This window comes from Myxine glutinosa, chromosome 11, assembly GCF_964187855.1.
Source record: "Myxine glutinosa chromosome 11, kmMyxGlut1.1, whole genome shotgun sequence".
NCBI classification, from domain to species: Eukaryota; Metazoa; Chordata; class Myxini; order Myxiniformes; family Myxinidae; genus Myxine; species Myxine glutinosa.
The window spans coordinates 66995813-67018454 of record NC_136271.1 but is presented as its reverse complement, the minus strand read 5'-3'; the positions used below and the strand labels follow the sequence as shown (position 1 = coordinate 67018454).

At 45.2% G+C, this 22642-nt stretch overlaps 1 protein-coding gene across 6 annotated transcripts in view; it reads right to left on the bottom strand.

The window, feature by feature from the left end:
* LOC137436726 (nesprin-1) overlaps positions 1-22642 on the bottom strand; it is a 344176-nt gene that overhangs the window by 133439 nt on the left and 188095 nt on the right. For all 6 annotated transcript variants that reach the window (XM_068130758.2, XM_078786725.1, XM_078786724.1 and 3 more), the window contains 3 exons: positions 21197-21352; positions 20894-21052; positions 20041-20207 (listed from right to left, as the gene is read on the bottom strand). In XM_068130758.2, coding sequence (XP_067986859.2) covers positions 20041-20207; positions 20894-21052; positions 21197-21352 — 482 coding nt within the window. The remainder of the gene's footprint in view (positions 1-20040; positions 20208-20893; positions 21053-21196; positions 21353-22642) is intronic.

Sequence of the window (22642 nt, the reverse complement as noted above, 5' to 3'; positions counted from 1 at the left end):
GGGGAGCTGAAGCAAGCGATTGCCACGCACTTGGATGAGCTGGGAAAGTCATTCGACGGCTACTTCCCCGACCAAGAGCAATACCCAGCATGGGTGCGGCAGCCATTTACTTTCGACGTTGCAACTGCAGATGTCAACGACCAATACCTCGACGACCTCATCGAACTTCAGCAGAGCCAGACTCAACAACAACTCTTCGGCACAACAACGCTCTCAACGTTTTGGTGCCGCCAAATGGAATGGTATCCTCACATCGCTAAAATTACCCTTGAGATCCTCACGCCGTTCGTTAAAACGTATCACTGCGAGCATGCGTTTTCGAAACTGGTGGACATTAAAACAAAGAAAAGGAGCAGGCTTGCATGCGAAAATGATTTGAGGTTGGCCCTTGCCAAAACAAAACCATGCATTTCCCAGATCGCCTCCCGCAAAGAAGAACAGAAAACGCTTTAAGATGCAATTCTTCTTCATTTTTTTGTCAAATTTGATGGGTTCCGCGAGTGTTTCGTTAGGGTTCGGCGCCTTTAAAAAGGTTAAGAACCACTGCCCTAACAGGTCTCTGGTTTGTTAAGTCCTCATCCAGTGACAGAAACCCCTCGGAAATTAAAGGTTTGTAACCCTCTTGGTTCGTAACCCAAGAGTCTTGGACAAGGTCGTTTTCTGATGCAGTAAGTTTGGCACGGGGACCTTCCAAATTTACTGTCTTCCAAGGACGATTTCTCCCACTGGCCAACGCATTTGGAGTTGAACTAGCCTGACTCCGATCCTGATTTCTCCTTTTCAGGGCGTAACATTGGGACATCAAATGCCCAGGTTTCTTGCAAAAAGCGCAAGTAGGCCCGGAGAAAAATCCCATGGTCTGCCTCAGGCCCCCTGGAAGGTAGGTCTGCCTTGGACAGTCAGTCTTTTGATCACTAAAATTTGAGGTACCAGATTTTGCTCGATGCTCCTCTCTGGGCCGCCTCCATCCATGAGAATTTGCTCTCCAAATCTGATTTAATGTAACTCCCCTGGCTAACTCTAGGCGGGAAATTAGGTTTGTGAAAACCCATCCTGTGTGTCAAGGCATAGTCATCTGCCACTGGTGCTGCCTCATACAACTCAGGTACGTTGTTTTTCATCCAAATGAACTTTAATGTCCGCGTGAACACTGTTTAAATTCTACCATCAAAATCAATTGTTGTAAATGGTTAAAGTTTTCCCAAATCTCTTTCGAGTCACACCACCTATCAAACATAGTTTCCTTTTCTCTGGCAAATTCCACATGGGCCTCATTCTCCCACGTCCTGGCATTCCTAAATTTTTGTCGGTAAGCTTCAGGAACCAATTCATAGGCCTTGAGAATGGCTTTCTTAACTGTCTCATAATCTGCACATTGGTCAATCGGTAAAGCCGAATAGACATCTTGAGCTTTACCCACCAGAACACTTTGTACCAACATCGTCTATGACTTCCACAGGCCATTTTAACATCTGAGCCACCTTTTCAAAGTGTAAAAAGAACTTTCCTACCTCCTTTTCATTGAAGGGTGGAACCAGTCTTTCATGCCTACCAATATCCCAAGAGTTCTGTCTTGTTGTCGAACTAGCTGGCACGGATAAGATTTCTCTCCATCCTCCCAGTAATTCAAGCTCCTTGGATATAATTTCCCTCTGATACTCCACGTCCCGTTCCTTTAAGTCCTTTCAGCTCTCCTTTCCTCTGCTCTCTTCTCCTCGAGTTCTCGTTCCCTTTCTGCTTTCCTTTCTTCTGCTCTTTCCACTGCTCTTTTCTCCTCGAGTTCTCGTTCCTTTTCTCCTCTTTTCCCCTCGAGTTCTCGTTCCTTTTCTGCTTTCCTTTCCTCTCGTTGCTGCCTCTTTTCTTCCAATTCCAACTCTTTTAATATTTCCTGGCTCTGCAGTTGCATCTCCATTTCCCACAGCTCCATTTTTCCTTTTTCCTCTGGTAACCAATCCAATGCTACCTCTTCTGATTTTTTTCTCTCCCACTAAATATTCTACCACTAACGTCTGAATCTCTGCCTTCTTCATATTAATTCGGACCTCCAAGTTGCAGTATTTGGCCAACGTCCTAAGTGCCGATCTTTTTAACGTCTGTAACTGTGCCTCATTAGGGGACGTCACAAAAATTTTCACGTCAAACACAATTTTTTTTTTTTTTTTTTTTTTTTTTGTATACAAGATCGAGGCTCGTGAAAGAGCTAACATTAATCACACAAAAAGACAAACCGACACACAAAACACAAAAAACAAGGGGAGCGGCAGACAAGATGGGGAGAGAGGGGGAAGGACACAAAAGAGAGGGGGAAGAGGGGGAAGGACACAAACACAACATTTGAGAGCAGGGACATCGGGAGGACTTGGGGGGAGGTGGGAGAGGAATAAAACATATGAACACTGCAAGGACTCTGGGGTGAATTACCGGGGGTAGAAAAGATCAAGGTTTTCGATGGGGGAAGATAAGAGATGGTGGTGAACAGCTGTTTTAAAGACCTGGAGGGAGGAGTGGGATTGAAGGGAGTGGGGGAGTTTGTTCCAGAGGCGGGAGAAAAGGGGAATGAAAGAGTGAAGGTGAGCAGAGAGCCTAGACTTTGGCAGTTTAACCATAAGAGGGTTGCAGGCAGATCTTGTGCGACCTGAAGGAATATTGGGGGGACAGAGCACAGAGAGAGCTGGGGGAGCAAGGCCGGAGAGGAGTCGGTAGAAGACAGAAAGACCACCAACCTGCCTGTGGTGAGTGAGTGAAAGGCCCTCGGTGTTGACTACATCGCAGGAGATTCCAATGATTCTGAAAGCTTTGGCCTCAACAGCGTGAAGCCGAGCAAGGTGTGAGGCAGGAGCACCAGCCCAGAGGGGGGAACAGTATTCCATTGAGCTGCGGATGAAAGCCTTGTATGTGGTGAGGAGCTCAGGTGTGCCAAGGAAGGACTTCGCACGACGGAGGATGCCCAGTCGGCGACTGGCTTTGGAGGCCAGCTTGGAAATGTGGTTTTCCCAATAAAGATCATGGCAGATAGTGAGACCCAAAAGCTTGAGCGACAGAACTTCTTGGAGAGGATTGTTGAGAAAGTAGATGGGAGGGTTGTCCAGTCGGTCCTTTCGGAGAGACATTGTAAGAGTGTGAGATTTGTCAGGATTGAAAGACATGTTCCACTTGTTTGACCAGTCTGTGATTTTGTCCAGGTCTGCAGAGAGTGAGGAGGCTGCAGACTGCCGATCTGAGGGATGAGGAATGGAGCGACAGAGAGTAGAGTCGTCAGCAAAGAGATAGAGAGGATTTTCAAGAGAGTCAGAGAGATCATTGATGAAGACCAGAAAAAGCACAGGGCCCAGAACACTACCTTGGGGAACTCCAGCCTGAACAGGAAGAGGAGATGAGAGAAACCCATTCAGGGCCACACGTTGACTACGACCAGAGAGGAAGTCCGCCAGCCATGCGTGGAGATTTCCATGGATACCAAAGGAGGAGAGTTTGGTGAGCAGAGCAGGGTGCCAGACCGTATCGAAGGCACGTGAAATGTCAAGGGAGACAGCTCTAATTTCCTGTTTGGCGTTGAGGACCTCCATCCATTGTTGAGAAAGCAGAAGCAGCATGTCCAGAGTAGTGTGACCAGGTCTGAAACCAAATTGATGATCAGAGATCAAGCCATTGGAGAAGAGGAAAGATTTAATATCTGAAGCAATGATGGATTCCATGACTTTGCTGATAATTGGGAGAAGGCTGATTGGTCTGTAGTTGCTGGGATCTGTTTTTGCACCTTTTTTGTGCAAAGTGGTGATGTTGGCTGATTTCCAAGCAGATGGCAGATGACCTTGAGCAAAAGAGAGGGTGAAGAGAACAGAAAGAGGGAGTGAAAGAGCAGAAGAACATGATTTTAGGACCCGTGGGCTGATGCCGTCAGGACCAGTTGCAGAATCAGAGTCGAGGGTTGACAGAAACTTTTCCACCTTGTCAGGAGGAAAGGACACAGAGTCCAGGAGTAGCTGGGTACGACTGGGTACGGTGGGTACAGAGAGGGATGGGTTTGGGACACAAGATTTAGAGGCAAACACAGAGTTGAGGCATTCAGCTTTTTCACATGCGGAGTCAGCCGTTAAGCCGTTTGAGGTGAGGGAGGGGATGGAGGGGGAACAAACACCAGAAACAGATTTGACCAGACGCCACCAGGATTTGGAAGAGGGAGACAGATAAGAGAGTTCGGTCTTGAGAATGGTGAGATATTGTTTCCTGGCTCTGCTGAGGGTGGACACACACTTGTTTCGGGCTTTGTGAAAGGAAATGAGATTTCCTTCCGTTGGATTTGCTTTCCAGGAGACGAAAGCAAGTTGTTTCAGGGCAACAGCCTCACCACAAGATTCCGTGTACCATGGACGGGAGGAAGGATATGACAACTGAAGACGAGATGGGATAAATCTGTGCATGAGAGAGAGCAATTTACTTTGAAAGAATTCCCAGGATGAGTTGATGTCAGAGGCGGTAGAGATGGGAGACCAGTCCAGATGATTGATGGCTGCTTGAAGACCGTGCCAGTTGGCCTGAGTGAAATGCCAGACTCGTCGACGCTGAGGAGGCTCTCTGAGAATGGTCAGAGAGATGTCCACTTTGACAAGCACATGATCAGATGAGCCGATTGGAGCAGAAGAAGAGCAGCAGACATTTTCAGGGAAGTTTGTCATAACCAAATCCAGAAGAGAAGATGCTCCGTTGACTGAGATCCGGGTCGGGAAATTGACAGATTGTGTCAGTCCCAGTGAGTCGCAGAAGTCCTTTGCTGAAGAGCCATGGCTGGTGAGAGAGGTACCCACACCCAGCCAACTGGCATGGTGACAATTGAAATCACCACATATGAGGAAGAGAGAGTTGGGATGGGTAGATAGAAGTTGGTCCATATTATCAGACAGTGAGATGTAGATGGAGTCATCGCTGTTTGGTGGACGGTACAACACACATATGAACAAAAGGTGGGAGCGAAGGGGAAGCCGTAGCCAAAGGTATTCCTGGGGGTGAGGTGGAGAGAGGGCAGTGGAGGGCGAGTGAGGAAGAGAGTTTTTTTATAAAGATAGCAACCCCACCTCCAGGACGAGGCTCAGGTCTATCATACCGGAGGAGGGAGTAACCTGGGAGAGATACCAAGGCATCAGAGACATCATGAAGGAGGAAAGTTTCTGTTAAGCAGATCACATCTGGTTTGTCAGAAGCAACCTGTATGGAGAGGTCAGTCAAGTTTGAGCGAAGGCCCCGGATGTTTGAGGTCCATACCGTTAATGAAGAGGAAGGGGGAGCATCGGGTCCAGAACAGGGGGGGGGGAGGGGTATGGTAAGATGTGGAAGAGGAGGAAGAGGTAGGGAGAGCTGTTGAAGGTGTGTCAGAGATTTCAGAGATTTCAGAATAGCTTGGAGAAAGGGAAGAATGAGGCGGACAAAAGGTTTGATGGAGATTGGGTGAGGCACAGTGAGGTGTTATTTGAGGAGGGGGAAGAGCGAGGCAGAAGGTTTGGGGAGATGAAGGTGAAAGTTGGAAGGGGGAAGAAGCAGGGAGGATGCTTTGAGGAGGAGGGGTGAGAGGGGAGTCTAGGAGGGGAGGAGCGAGGGAGAGTCTCGGAGGGGAGGGGTGTGGGGGGAGTTTAGGAGGGAGGGGAGGGAAGGGGCAAGGGGGGAGATTTGAAAGGGATGGGTGATGGGGAGGATTTGGAAGGGAGGGGTGAGATTGGATTTTGAAAAGTGTACGATTCATGGGAAACGAACATTTTTTGCAAAATGAGTTTGAGACCTTCGAGTCAAAAATACGTTTGAGGACACTGGAGGAGGGGTGGAGTTCTGGATAGTTTAGGGAATGTAGAAAGGAGGAACTGTAAGAGATGGTATTATATATATTTTTTGGAATGAATAGATTTGGTGAGCAAGACGAAAGCATCCTTTTGTTGGAAAAGAAGAAAAGGGTGTTATAATATATGAGAGAAAATAGTTGTTCAGGGGAGAGATTATACATTTCTAACCGCGTGATCGCGAACGAAGAACGAACGAACAAAAAGAACAACAAATAAACGAATAAGACCTGGGAAGGAAATTTTTTTTTTTTTTTTTTATGAGTACAGATATTAAACAAGGAGGTACGGGGTGAACGACTGGGACGAAACAGAGAACGAAAATAATTTCAGCGCATTCGACGAATCGCTGAGAGAAAAACAAAACCACAAGGTCGGAGACGGTACGGTAGTCTAAGCCTACGAGTACTAGGCCGCAGAATTCCCGATACCATTAACCGACGATTGTGTATACATGTACGAAAAATTAGCACCGAAAATTTTCCAAAAGATACGCTATACCGAAATACGCTATACGCTATACACACCGAAAGATAGATACAGTCTCGACAAAAACACGATTGTGAAAGATCACTTAGCTTCGAGAGCGTGAGCGCATGGAGCAGCTTCGAAAAGACGTGACCTCGCCGTGATCTCGCGAGATATTGCCATTGTGACTATTAGTTAGCAAGCCTGTTAACCTTCACACAAAAATTGTCAAATTTGGGAATGTTAGGGAATTCAATCCCAGACGACGATGTTAGCGAATTCAATCCCGGACGACGATGTTAGGGAATTCAATCCCGGACGAGCCCCCAATTTCTGTTACGTTTTACCTCCCCAAACCCCGGCCATGGTGCACCTCAGAGTCTCGAGAGGGAATGCGGCAGAAAGATTTGTTATTTTGAGTGTTCTATTAAACCATGGTAAAACCACACCAATGCAATAGTAGAACAAAACAAGTAATTGTATTAAGAACTCTCACATACACAATAATAACACTCTTAAAGAAAGTACAATGAATATATCACTTGCATCAAACGAACAATACATGTGATGGTACCATCATTCCCCCAATGCTCTCAAAGCGCTATCTCCGAGGGCCTTTCACTTACTCACCGCAGGCAGGTTGGTGGTCTTTCCGTCTTCTACCGACTCCTCTCCGGCCTTGCTCCCCCAGCTCTCTCTGGGCTCTGTCCCCCAAATATTCCTACAGGTCGCACAAGATCTGCCTGCAACCCTCTTATGGTTAAACTGCCAAAATCAAGACTCTCTGCTCACCTTCACTCCTCTTTTCTCCCGCCTCTGGAACAAACTCCCTCACTCTCTTCAATCCCACTCCTCCCTCCAGGTCTTTAAAATGGCTGTTCACCACCATCTCTTATCTTCCCCAATCCAAAACCTTGATCTTTTCTACCCCCGCTAATTTCACCCCAAATCCACTTTTTTGAGGTGCCGACTTCTTTCCTGGAAGTCCTTGGTGTCCTTGCGTTTTATACCTATCCTGCCTCCCCCAGGCCATCTCCCTCCCACACATCTCCCGATGTCCCTGCTCTCAAATGTTGTGTTTGTGTGCTTCCTCCCCTTCTCTCCCCATCTTGTCGACCACTCCCCTTTTTATATACTTTGTTTGCTTGTTTGTTTGCTTTGTTTGTTTGATAAATGTTAGCTCTTTCACGAGCCTCGACTCTGTATACAAAAAAAAAGAAAAAAAAAAGTAATAAACTCATGATACGACAAACGTGAGTGGAATGTAACATTCCCCAAAGTCCGTGCACTAATCCCCACACTGGTGCAGAATGTGGTGCAGAATGGTGAGTGGTGCACACTGGTGCAGAAGATGTGCAGAATGACGAGAACAGGCAGGTATCGGCACGGTGGCAGACGAGGAGTTACAAGGTGAGAGGTCGATATGGAAATTGAGCCGATAGGTAAACGAACGGCAATCAACACGATGAGGTCGATATGGAAATCCCAATGACAAAACAAGATTCACCAAGCAGACAGTCTCTTCGATGACAAAATGGCGTATCAGCCTGTAATGGAGGCGCTTGATTTTTCTCCAACAATAACTCACGCTTGGTAATAAAACCTGAGATGCAGGTTTAATTGCAATTGCAATATAGGACGATGTCGCCGGCAATCCCTCCCCCGGGAAGCCCCAACTCATTCGCGACCAATATCAAAAAAGTCTACTCGCAGCCTCGATGCGATTCACGGCTGTATCTCTCTCATGGCAGTCTTCTCCCTGCCAATCCTCCTATCTCCTCTTCCTTCCTTTCTCCTCTGCAAACATTTATTTTTACCTTTTTCTAAAGTCATCTCCATATCACAAAAATCTTAACAACAATATTACCTGAAACTAAAAATCCTAACAGTATATAATAACAACAAAGGCGGAAGTGACGGATCCGTAACACAAGGATAACGAGTCCTACTTCTACTTCTTCTTTCATATATGCAGAACATGGCTGAGGGTAGAAACATGTTTATGGGGGCATAGCTGTGCTGCTGATGCATCGCTTCCTGTAGGTTAGAGCAAGAATTTGGAATTTGGCTGGGGTGCCGGCAATAGATCACCTACTCTTCGTGAAGGACACTTGGGATCTTTAACACACACAAACGAGTGCTAGCAGATGGGGTGCCCAGTTTAATGTCCATGAGAGGAACAGCACACACATTGATGCTTTGCCCTGCCTGCAATACACCAGGGTGGCAGTTTACAGCTGGTCCAAGGTTCAAACCCAGGCTAATCAGCTCAGAGGCAATTGTGCATACCTCCAGGTTATCCTGCTAGCCCACATTTCCGCAGTGAGCAAGGAAAATCACTGCCATTAAATGGCAGGAAGCTACCAAGAGGATCAGCCAGTGCCATTTCCTGACCTGAAACCTATTGGACATGCTTGGGTCATGCCACAGAGCATGATATCAGCCAATCCAGTGCAGCCCAGGACACAGCAGAAGCTCCAGGACTCCCTTATTCAAGAATGGGCTCAACTTTCACAAAAATGTGTTTGCTGTATAAGTCGTGAGCAATTGAGTTGTTATCGATAAAGTGTCACCGTCTCTTCGGCCTTAGGGGATGTACATAACTGTATTGATTGCTTCACATACATAACGATAACGGCACAGTGCGAAACTCCTTGTTGTGAGAAGTCTTAATTGCGAGTCAAAGGTTGCTGCACAGTACGAGGTATACAAGCCATTATTGAAGGATTTTTTAAAGACTTGACCAAACAACCAGATTATTGACATTTCGCTGATTTGTCAGCAAGAGGAACAACAAGTTCTCCAATTATATATCAGTTAAAGCTCCACGATTCATAAATAAGATACGAAAAAAAGAGTACTCAATCCATCCGGGCTGTCACACGTCCATCCCGATGACGTTGCCCAAAACCACTTTACATCAACTTGCAAAACAAATGTTGCACCGACGTGAGGGACTCGTGCATTATTAGCAGGAGGATGTGATGTGACTAGCCCATGGAAATTAAGGGAGAAAAGGATATGGGGAATTTGAGAAAGGAAGAGAGGAAAAAACAGTCTGTTCCCAAGTGCAATGTGACCTTCATGGGTTTAAATGGAATTCTATTTGCAAGTTCTACCCTGACGTGACCTATGCTAACATCTGAACCCTGAACAGAATAAACCCTATATAGGTTACACATTTTCTGCACTGTAGTTTACAGGAAAGGAGTGTGGGTTAGGGGACGTGGGGGGGGGTTAACAAAGTCAAGAGTATTTTTAGGTGCTATTCAACAGGGACAGACGCTGCAAATGCAAAGCACATGTCAGCCATTTCAAGCTTATGGATTTCATCAGGACAACAACACGACAAGTCAAAACAAACCAAATAAAAAAGGGCGCATGTAAATATCAAAATACTACAAACTGCTCTCATTTTCAAAGTCAAAACAAGATAGAAATAAAGAAGCCTGTAGACCAAAGGCCTGATGCTTAAAAGTACATCTGTTTAGTTGTAATAATACCAGCTGGGAGTATTGGTGTTGCTGATTAACGAAGTGACTTTGTACAAGATTCAAAAAAAACCCCATGAATTTATAATCTGTCATTCGCTCATATGCGTCACTTCACTGCAGGTTTGCGTCAGTTCCTGTAGGGGTGCGGCAATAGTGCTGATGTAGTGCCCCCTGTAGCTTAGGGCAGGAATTTGGAATTTGGTCATGGTGCTAGCAATAGCTCGCCTACTCTTTGCGAAGGACACCATGGGATCTTTAATGTCCACTAAGAAATACTGGCAGACAGGACGCCCAGTTTAACGTCCATCTGAGGGACGGCACACACAGTGATGTGTTGTCTTACATGGGAAGAACGAAGATGGCAGTTTATAGTTGGGTCTGGATTCAAACACAGCCGAGACAGCTCAAAGGTGAGTGCGCAGGTATTCAAGCTCTCCTGCCAGCGCACTTTGATTTACAATGCAAAAATTTGAAACTAGAAACGTTTTTTAGAGTGTAAACTACGTGACACCAGTTTACAATAAGGTGAGCGAGCTAAGATTTAAAAGAATTTTTTGGCAAAATGCATGAAGTAATCAGGTCTGAGAAAAGGAAGAGACCGAGAATGTTGGATATTAAACACAGCGAGCAAAGCCAGCCTCACACCTCGTACACCTGTGCAACTGAATAGCAATAAAACAGCCCTTGGAGATTTCATGGCTGGAACAATACATAAGCAGGTGGGTGGTATCAAATGTGATGGGCCATCCAAATGACGACTGCTTTCATTCATGTGCACACCATTATAGTTGAAGGGGAAACGCTGTCAAATGTCAATAAGTTTCTCAATTAAACCTACGAATAAAATATGCGGTGCCCAAAAATAATTACTTTCCAAAATATGGCAACAAAACGGCTGCACAAAGCTATTTATTTCACCGCACCTCAAACAAAGCTATTTGAGAGCAAAATTTTCAACAAAGCTATTTGAGAGCATTATGTAACAAGAACGGCACTCGGTGCAGAGTATGCCTCTGCCAGGCTGAACAGTTTAGGTTTTGTATCCCACTGATCGGCTGGATCTGCATCCAGACCTTAACATAAATCGAATCGGCTTGTTCTTGTCATCTACCCAATGAATCCACCGAGCTTTGTCATAATCCATTCACAACATTTTAAAATATAGTGCTAAATCTAGTTTTTGGCCCTTTCTCGCAATGGTGAAGAACCACTTAATTTTTTTTTTAATTCCGGTATCCGGATCCAGATCCAGCTATTCACCAAAATCGAAATAATTCGTCCTTGTCACACACCCAACCTCTCCACCAAATATCGCACGAATCCCTTCCTAACTTTTTGAGATATCCTTGATCACAGACAGACAGACCAACAGGGGTGAAAACACAACCTCCGTCCACCTTCAGTGCGGCCAAGCGTCCATAGCGACGTCGCTTTTTAATCCTTCGATGTCGGCTCTTCCTATCATTGCAAAGCAGAATTCCCCAAGCGTTGGATTGTTCACCCACTAACAGGGAACGTGAGCTGGGTTTAGACCGTCGTGAGACAGGTTAGTTTTACCCTACTGATGCTATTGTCGCTGGGACAGCAATTTCGCTCAGTACGAGAGGACCTGCGGGTTCAGACACTTGGCGTGTGTGTCTGGATGAACAGCCAGCGGCGCGAAGCTACCCTCTGAGGGATTATGGCTGCACGCCTCGAAGTCAGAATCCCCCCCTTGGGCACGGTGATACTGTTGCGCATGGGGCTTCGGCCGGCACAGCGTAACTCTTTCGAGCCGGTGGCCCCCTCCGAGGGCGGCCTCCGGCACGGTCCTCCGCACGGCATCAGGTTCGAGGGTCGCCCTAAGAATCGTGCAGTGCGACCCTCTCCGAGCTTGCCGCTTGCACAGCACGACGGAGGGGCCCCATGCGCTGAATGACTCGTAAACGACCTGGTTACGGACGACGTCTTTTCTTGATTTTTGACATAGCCTGGAGGTGTGTTTAGGGTCATTATCTTGCTATAGGATGAACCCCTGACCAACTTGGCATATACCAGAGGGTATTGCATGGCACTGCAAAATGCTGTGGTAGCCCTTTTGGTTCATTTCTACCCCCGGTAATTCACCCCAGAGTCCTTGCAGTGTTCATATGTTTTATTCCTCTCCCACCTCCCCCCAAGTCCTCCCGATGTCCCTGCTCTCAAATGTTGTGTTTGTGTCCTTCCCCCTCTTCCCCCTCTCTTTTGTGTCCTTCCCCCTCTCTCCCCATCTTGTCTGCCGCTCCCCTTGTTTTTTGTGTTTTGTGTGTCGGTTTTGTGTGTCGGTTTGTCTTTTTGTGTGATTAATGTTAGTTCTTTCACGAGCCTCGATCTTGCATACAAAAAAAAAAAAAAAAAAAAAAAAAAATGTTGTCAGTCACGATGTGCAAGTCGCCGACTCTGGATCCAGCAAAAGAGCCCCAGACCATCACCCTTCCTCCTCCATGTTTGACAGTTGGTGTCACACACTGAGGAACCATCCTTTCGCATATTCCATGGCATACAAAAACCCTGCGTGATGAACCAAAGATTTCAAATTTTGATTCATCGGTCCATAAGACCTTCTTCCAGTCTTCAGTAGTCCACTGGCGGTGCTTCATGACCCAGGCAAGCCTCTTTTTCTTATTTTGCCATCTTAGCAATGGCTTTCTTACTGCCACTCGACATGTCAAACCTGCAGCTCGAAGTCTTCTCTTCACAGTTGAAACTGAGACTTACTTACTTCGACCAGTGTTAAGCTGTGCTTGAAGCTGTTGTCCTGTGAGCCGCCTATCACGCAAGCTGTTGACTCTCAGAAACTTGTCTTCTGATTCTGTTGTGGCTTTGGGTCTGCCAGACCTCTTCCTGTCAGATTTCCTCCAGTTTCCAAGTGCCATTTGATGGTGTAGGAAACTGTACTCACTGACCCCTTGACTTTCTTTGCAATTTCTCCAAAGGAAAGACCTACAATATGTCAAAACTACCTTCAAGGAAAATAACAAGACGGTAGGCTTCAAACCATGGAATGGCCAGCACAGTCTCCAGACTTAAACCCCATCGAGCTGGTTTGGGATAAACTGGACAGATGGGTGAAAGCAAAGCAACCTACAAGTGCAACACATTTGTGGGAACTTCTGCAACAGTGTTGGGAAGAACTTCCCGAACAATATTTGATTTTCATTATAGAAAGAATGCCACGAGTGTGTTCAGCAGTTATATCTGCAAAAGGTGGCTACTTTGCTGAGTCAAAATTTTTAAATTAAATTTTGTTAAATAAAATGATTCTATGATTTCTTTTTTTATCTCCAATTGTTTATTTGTTTTATGCTTAATTTCACAGTACATTGAGACATTAAACGGTGTAAATTTCAATAAAAACATGAAAAATTGAGGTGTTCTAAAACCTTTGACCGGTAGTGTATATTCCAAGTTTCATCTAGTTTCAATGTATAGCCCATGAGATATGAGCGCCAACACATTTTGGGTGGACAGACGGACGAACGGACTGACACCAACGTGATTTTGAGAGTTTTCTAAATAAAACTCAAAAATGCGGAAACAGACATTGTTGAAATTTGGAACATATTACCTCAATGTACAAAACATTTACTTCTGAAATTTGCAGCCGATTTCGTCCAGTCGAAGCCAAGAAACATATTTTCAGTCCCCATGTTAAAGCTGCATACAGAGAAACGATCCCATATATAAAGGGATAGGCCATGAGCCAGATATGGTCCTCGTGCACCCCCCCCCCCCCCCACAACTCTACCACCCCATATATTTTTGAAGCACTAGGGTCCCCTCAACATGAAATCAACTGGTAACAGTAAATAAACTGGTTCTTACTATTCATTTTTCACACATATTTGATGGTACCCTTAAAATATATCTTTTCCGTGTCGTTATGTTCCCTGAGATGGCTGAAAGTGGTCTGAGTTATATAAGTTATATATCATCTGAAAGGTAATTATCTGCTGGTCATTATAAATGGCATATATTTTAAATTTAGTGTTACCATTGGCCTCAAAAATCAAGTCGAACAGCTATACCCCATGTTTCGCTGTGCCAACGTAACACAGACTAAGATATTCGAACTTATATCTTCAATCCAGCCACACTAGACTTGATTGACATTAACAACAACTTTCTGGACATTCTTCATAAAAATACCTTTCATTTGATACCAAATGTGTATTTTTGTCAATAAAAATCTATCAGATATGACACTTCAAACAGAATGCAGGTGTGCCGACAATCGCGATAACTGCACGAAATGATCGCGTTGATAGACATTGTCAGTCATGGAAGGTGCTTTAATTGGAAAGTGAAATATCATTCAATTGCTCATTGTTACTTGACAATTTTTTTATTTTTTATTTTTTTATTTTTATTTTTGTTTTGTTTTGTTTTGTATACAAGATCGAGGCTCGTGAAAGAGCGAACATTAATCACACAGAAAGACAAACCGACACATAAAACATATAACATAGGGAGCGGTAGACAAGATGGGGAGAGAGGGGGAAGGACACAAACACAACATTTGAGAGCAGGGACCGAGAGACATGGAGACATCGAGAGATCTGAGAGAGGGCGAGGGCTTTGGGGGGGGGGGGGCGTGGGAAGGGGGCAGTGGGAGAGGTATAAAACATATGGACACTGCCAGGACTTCCAGGAAAGAAGTTGGAATTTCAAACAAGGTGGACCTGGGGTGAATTAGCGGGGGTAGAAAAGATCAAGGTTTTGGATGGGGGAAGATAAGAGATGGTGGTGAACAGCTGTTTTAAAGACCTGGAGGGAGGAGTGGGATTGAAGGGAGTGAGGGAGTTTGTTCCAGAGGCGGGAGAAAAGAGGAATGAAAGAGTGAAGGTGAGCGGAGAGCCGAGATTTCGGCAGTTTAACCATCAGAGGGTTGCTGGCAGATCTTGTGCGACCTGTAGGAATATTTGGGGGACAGAGCACAGAGAGAGCTGGGGGTGCAAGGCCGGAGAGGAGTCGGTAGAAGACAGAAAGACCACCTACCTGCCTGCGGTGAGTGAGTGAAAGGCCCTCAGAGATAGCTTCATCGCGGGAGATTCCAATAATTCTGAAAGCTTTGGTTTCAACAGCGTGAAGCCGAGCTAGGTGTGAGGCAGGAGCACCGGCCCATAGGGGAGAACAGTATTCCATTGAGCTGCGGATGAAAGCCTTGTATGTGGTGAGGAGCTCAGGTGTGCCGAGGAAGGACTTCGCACGACGGAGGATGCCCAGTCGGCGACTGGCTTTGGAGGCCAGCTTGGAAATGTGGTTTTCCCAAGAAAGATCATGGCAGATAGTGAGACCCAAAATCTTGAGCGACAGAACTTCTTGGAGAGGATTGTTGAGAAAGTAGATGGGAGGGTTGTCCAGTCGATCTTTTCGGAGAGACATAGTAAGAGTGTGAGATTTGTCAGGATTGAAAGACATGTTCCACTTGTTTGACCAGTCTGTGATTTTGTCCAGGTCTTCAGAGAGTGAGGAGGCAGCAGACTGCCGATCTGAGGGAAGAGGAATGGAGCGGCAGAGAGTGGAGTCATCAGCAAAGAGATAGAGAGGATTTTCGAGAGAGTCAGAGAGATCATTGATGAAGACCAGAAAAAGCACGGGGCCCAGAACACTGCCTTGGGGAACTCCAGCCTGAACAGGAAGAGGAGATGAGAGAAACCCATTCAGGGCCACACGTTGACGACGACTAGAGAGGAAGTCCGCCAGCCATGCGTGGAGATTTCCATGGATACCAAAGGAGGAGAGTTTGGTGAGCAGAGCAGGGTGCCAGACCGTGTCGAAGGCACGTGATATGTCGAGGGAGACAGCTCTAATTTCCTGTTTGGCATTGAGGACCTCCATCCATTGTTGAGACAGCAGAAGCAGCATGTCCAGAGTAGAGTGACCTGGTCTGAAACCAAATTGATGATCAGAGATCAAGCCATTGGAGAAGAGGAAAGATTTCATATCAGAAGCAATGATGGATTCCATGACTTTGCTGATAATTGGGAGAAGGCTGATTGGTCTGTAGTTGCTAGGATCTGTTTTTGCACCTTTTTTGTGCAAAGCGGTGATGTTGGCTGATTTCCAAGCAGATGGCAGTTGACCTTGAGCAAAAGAGAGGGTGAAGAGAACAGAGAGAGGGTGAGATAGAGCAGCAGAGCAGGATTTTAGGACCCGTGGGCTGATGCCGTCGGGTCCAGTTGCAGAATCAGAGTCGAGGGTTGACAGAAACTTTTCCACCTTGTCAGGAGGAAAGGACACGGAGTCCAGGAGCAGCAGGGTACGACTGGGTATGGTGGGTACAGAGAGGGATGGGTTTGGGACACAAGATTTAGAGGCAAACACAGAGTTGAGGCATTCAGCTTTTTCACGTGCGGAGTCAGCTGTGTAGCCGTTTGAGGTAAGGGAGGGGATGGAGGGGGAACAAACACCAGAAACGGATTTGACCAGACGCCACCAGGATTTGGAAGAGGGAGACAGATAAGAGAGTTCGGTCTTGAGAACGGAGAGATATTGTTTCCTGGCTCTCCTGAGGGTGGACACACACTTGTTTCGGGCTTTGTGAAAGGAAATGAGATTTCCTTCCGTTGGATTTGCTTTCCAGGAGACGAAGGCAAGTTGTTTCTGGGCAACAGCCTCACCACAAGATTCCGTGTACCATGGACGGGAGGAAGGGTATGACAGCTGAAGACGAGATGGGATAAATCTGTGCATGAGAGAGAGCAATTTACTTTGGAAGAATTCCCAGGATGAGTTGATGTCAGAGGTGGTAGAGATGGGAGACCAGTCCAGATGATTGATGGCTGCTTGAAGACCGTGCCAGTTGGCCTGAGTGAAATGCCAGACTCGTCGACGCTGAGCAGGCTCCCTGAGGATGGTCAGCGAGATGTCCACTTTAACAAGGACATGATCAGATGATCCGATCGGAGCAGAAGAAGAGCAGCAGACATTTTCAGGGAAGTTAGTCATAACCAAGTCCAGAAGAGAAGATGTTCCGTTGACTGAGATCCGGGTCGGGAAATTGACAGATTGTGTCAGTCCCAGTGAGTCGCAGAAGTCCTTTGCTGAGGAGCCATGGCTGGTGAGAGAGGTACCCACACCCAGCCAACTGGCATGATGACAGTTGAAATCACCACATATGAGGAAGAGAGAGTTGGGATGAGTAGATAGAAGTTGGTCCATATCATCAGACAGCGAGATGTAGATGGAGTCATCACTGTTTGGTGGACGGTACAACACACATATGAACAAGAGGTGGGAGCGAAGGGGAAGCCGTAGCCAGAGGTATTCCTGGGGGTGAGGTGGAGAGAGTGCAGTGCAGGGCGAGTGAGGAAGAGAGTTTTTGATAAAGATAGCAACCCCGCCTCCAGGACGAGGCTCAGGTCTATCATACCGGAGGAGGGAGTAGCCCGGGAGAGATACTATGGAATCAGAGACATCATAAAGGAGGAAAGTTTCTGTTAAGCAGATCACGTCTGGTTTGACAGAAGCAACCTGTATGGAGAGATCAGTTAAGTTTGAACGAAGGCCCCGGATGTTTGAGGTCCATACCGTTAATGAAGAGGAAGGGGGAGCATCAGATACAGAACAGGGGGGAGGAGGGGTAGGGTAAGATGTGGAAGAGGTGGAAGAGGTAGGGAGAGCTGTTGAAGGTGTGTCAGAGATTTCAGAATAGCTCGGAGAAAGGGAAGGATGGGGCGGACAAAAGGTTTGATGTTGATTGGGTGAGCCACAATGAGGTGTTATTTGAGGAGGGGGAAGAGCGAGGCAGAAGGTTGGGGGAGATGGAGGTGAGAGTTTGAAGGGGGAAGAAGCGGGGAGGACGCTTTGAGGAGGGGGAGTGAGAGGGGGGAAATTGAGAAGCAATGAGGGTGGGGAGATTTGAAGGGGAGGGGTGAGGGGGGAGTTTGGGAGGGAAGGGACAAGGGGAGGGATTTGAAAGGGATGGGATATGGGGGACATTTGGAGGGGAGGGGTGAGGCAGGAGTCTAGGAGGGGAGGGGCGAGGGGGCGTCTTGGCGGGGAGGGGTGAGGGGGTAGTTTAGGAGGGAGGGGGCAAGGGGGGAGATTTGAAAGGGATGGGTGATGGGGAAGATTTGGAGGGGAGGGGTGATGGGGAAGATTTGGAGGGGAGGGGTTATGGGGAAGATTTGGAGGGGAGGGGTGAAATTGGATTTTTGAAAGTGTACGATTTATGGGAAACGAACATTTATTGCAAAATGAGTTTCTTGTGACCTTCGAGTTAAAAATACGTTTAAGGACGCTGGATGGAGGATGGAGTGCAGGAGAGTTTAGGGAATGTAGAAAAAAGGCACTATAGGAGATGGATATTTTTTTTGGGATGAATTGATTTGGTGAGCAAGTCGAAAGCAGCCTTTTAAAGAAGAAGAAGAAAAAGGTGTTATAAAATATGACGGAATACATAACTTGGGGGGAAAGTGTAAACATTGAAGGTTAATGAGTGAAAACTATCTGGGGAAATGGGGGAGAAACACGTGGTCGAAGAACGAACGAACGAATAAGAATGAATAAACGAATGAGAACAGAGAAGGAAATGTTTTTTTTTTGTTTTGTTTTTTTTTTTAGTTGAGATTTACACAAGGAAGTAGGCTATGGGTGAAAAGACTGGGAATACAGAGAACGAAAGTTATTGGATCACAAACGACGGACCACTGAGAGAAAAACAAAGCCTCAAGGTTGTACAGTGCACACTGTACAAGGCCTTGCTCGCGACACGGCAAACAGACGATCAATTTATGAAAGATAAACACCGAGAAACAACCAAAGTTGCACACAATAACTTCACACACCGAAAGATAAATACAGTTTCGACAAAATACAATTGTGAACAGACTTAACTTCGAAAAACGTGGAGACCGTGTGGAGCTTCGAAAATCCCTGCCGCCGTCTCCAAGATCTCGCGAGATCTCCTATTATATATTATTAAGTCACACTTTACCTCGATTTAGTTACGGGAATACATGCATGTTGCAAATGAAGCAGCTTTGTCAACCACTCGCTACTATTCAGAAATTTACCAGCTAGAACATCAGCTGGAATCTAGCATCAGCTAGAACTAGAAGAAGTTCACAAGAAAGCTTTTGAAGTAGTTTGTGATGTTGTAGATAAGGAGGTGTTACATAGCCACAAGGTTGTGAAACTATCAGACTTGAGAGCATTGTATGTTGCTCAGCTAGAAAGCAGCAATGTTGTTATACTGTAACAAATAAGGTGTGATTGTGTGTGAATTTAGCAATTCATATTTAATTGTGTTGAAAGTTAGCACAGTGTTACCACATGGATCATCTGAGAAGCATATGCAGCAATTGTCGGCACACCTGCATTCTGTTTGAAGTGTCATATCTGATAGATTTTTATTGACAAAAATACACATTTGGTATCAAATGAAAGGTATTTTTATGAAGAATGTCCAGAAAGTTGTTGTTAATGTCAATCAAGTCTAGTGTGGCTGGATTGAAGATATAAGTTCGAATATCTTAGTCTGTGTTACGTTGGCACAGCGAAACATGGGGTATAGCTGTTCGACTTGATTTTTGAGGCCAATGGTAACACTAAATTTAAAATATATGCCATTTATAATGACCAGCAGATAATTACCTTTCAGATGATATATAACTTATATAACTCAGACCACTTTCAGCCATCTCAGGGAACATAACGACACGGAAAAGATATATTTTAAGGGTACCATCAAATATGTGTGAAAAATGAATAGTAAGAACCAGTTTATTTACTGTTACCAGTTGATTTCATGTTGAGGGGACCCGAGTGCTTCAAAAATATATGGGGTGGTAGAGTTGTGGGGGGGGGGGGGGGGGGTGGGTGCACGAGGACCATATCTGGCCCATGGCCAAGGAGGGATGCTTTGTGCCTCCCTTTGACAGTAATGAGGTTTTGCCAATATCACTACACATGAGCTAAACATCCATTTCAGTACAGACCCTGGGAGTCAACATTAAAAAGTGATCAAACAGTGAGAAACATGTTACAGTAACTTATTTTGAGGTCCAGACAGCCAGTAACAACTCCACAACTGACCGGAAGCAGTCTCTGAGGTTTCATGAGAAAACCTATGTTAAGCAGCACAAAATATCATCTCCTAACAATGAATTGGAATGTTTACATTACACCATACAATTGAAACAAGTACACCAGGCCAAGTCATTCTCAAATACGTTGCAAGATAACAAAATAAAACAAAAAAATCCAACTGAAACAAAACTGCTCCTGACCTTAAAGTCCAGAGATCGAAGAGATGGCGCCAGTACTCGTCGGTGTGAGCAAGACGATCCTGAAGTTCCTTTGCCTTATCTTGACCACTCAACAGTATTAGCCGCTCCCCAAACCCATGAAGCCTTCCACGTGCCCCACTTGCCGCCACTATCTCATCCCGGCACTCCTGCACTCCCGGCATTTCATTATTACTCAAATCAAATTAAATCATTCAGCTAATGTCTTAATTTTAGGAAAGATATTTCATCATCTGTGTTCAAAGTGTTTACACATAGAACTATAACGGCACTTGGTAGAGCTCATACCTCCGCCATGCTGAAAAGTTTGTGTTTTCTATCCCACCAACAGGCTGGATCTGGACCCAGACCTGAACCAAAATCTAATCACCTTGTTCTTGCCACCTACCCAACTCATCCACCAAGTTTTGTCATAACCTGTCCACAACATTTTGAAATATCATGCTATATATCGTCTTTGGTCCAATCTCTCAATAGTGAAGAATCATCAAATTTTTCACCCACCCCCCCTCCACACCCCATCTTGCATCTATATACTCCTAACATGCCCCTTCCACTTCCTTACCCTTACTCTTATTGGATCTGAGCCTCCCTTTCTCTCTCCAATGCACCCACACTATACTACCCTCATATCTTTTTCCCCCTGTTTTATCAATTGTTTTACTCCCACCATCGTCCTTGTGGGTACCTAATACATATTTGGCCCCTTCGTAATCTATACAAGAATGATATTAATAATAATCATGTCAGATAAAGATTGTTATCATTACGATGGAGTCAGAACCTTTAATTTAGATAATGTGAATGAGAGTGTTCACAAGCTGCAAGTACTCACCTTTTCAAGTCTCAAAAGCATCGTCTCTAAGCCACATTCTCCATTCTGAGCCACCCTGCGTTCTAGGCTTGTGAGCCAGTCGCAGAGCACTTTGTCACAATCAGCAAAGGCATCCCACTCGCGTAACCGATTTTGTACACGCCGCCCACGAGTACAAACCTAAGCGGCATACAGTTCCACATTTAGGGACCGATGGCATAATTATGAACGATATTCTGTGAAATAAATTCTGTGGCTTTAAAGAGATATTGAGAGGTTGTAGGTTGGGTGATAAACTATTTTTCTCATACAAGAAGCACTGACCCTGTAATGCAACTGCTTCCACTGCCATTGCAGACCCGAAACCTCATAGTCCAGCCGGGCCAAGTCATAACCAGCCAAAGAGGACCGAAGACCTTGCTGCAGCAGAGCTAATGGTACAAGATCTACAGCTGCTTCCTCAATCGCAATTTCCAGCACCTAAACACAAGGGTGGACCATGTCTATCGTTATCAAATATTATTTCACAATACGATTCAACATTAATTACTAATACTACTACAGGTACTAATAATATTACTATCATCAATGAATAATATTCTTCGTGACACATGAAGGAAGGTCATTCCCTCATATATTCTCCTCTCCTCTTCATTTCTCAATTTTATTTTCATTTAGACCACCTCCACCCCTCCCACCACCAACCCCAAGCAAATGTGATAACCAGATAACTCTCACTATGAGCCAGGATAGATGGTAGAATGCTCATTGCCAGCTGGCTTGTTATGGGTTAAATTTCCCATGGAATTGGATCCTATTGTAACATTTTAACTTGACGAGGTCGACTTATTGTGGAAGATACATTTATTTTATAAATGGAAGCAAAGTGAGTCATCTAATCTCCATTTGCTATTAAGGGTCTTCAGATGTCCCAAAGTATATTCTGCAAAATTAAGTGCCTCACCTGGCTAAATTGACTCCATAACACTGGCCAACAAGTAGTTTTCATCAGATATAATTATAGGTTAGCTAGATCTTGGGATGCTGATTCTAAATCTGTTTTTGGTCTTCCTCTAGCACATTGAAGTTTTCTTGATATTTGACAAAAATTGATCGGTCTCATCACTATCACCACCAAAACAGATTTGGAATCAGCGTGCAAAACTGGTCTGGAAAGATGGTGTTTACATCTTTAATGAGAGAAAAAAGTTGGATTTTCTCGATCAGTGTAATTAAAGAGCTACACACTCTTCCACTAACCATGACCTTTTGTACAAGAAACCAAAACTACTTTTAAAAGGCCACTTTGGTTCACTTTCCGAGCAGCATATTTGCCCCACTTCCACTGGCAAGAGGAAAGTATTCTGCAAAAGGCCTGCAAAAGTATTCAGTCCTGCCCCCCCCCCCCCTCCAAAGTTTTCATATTCTGATGCCACCTGAGCTTATTCGATGATGCTTTCAAATCAAACTCAATATATGAGTCTTCACAAAAGACTCCGAAGTGATAAAGCTAAAAAATGCAGATAAAATGTGAATAAGTTTGATTAATAGAGGAAATCAGATGATTCTCAGTTGCATAAGTATTCCCTTTGCCTAATTAACCCGAAATCACTTCAGGAGCAAATTATTTATTTGAAAGGTTACAAAATAATTGTAATAGGTTTCACCTGTATGTAATCAGTGGTTTAAATTAAAAATTAAGCTCCACACTTATCTAAGGAGTTTCAAGGTGTAACTCACTTGGTCACCCAACAAGGCAAACATGAAGAC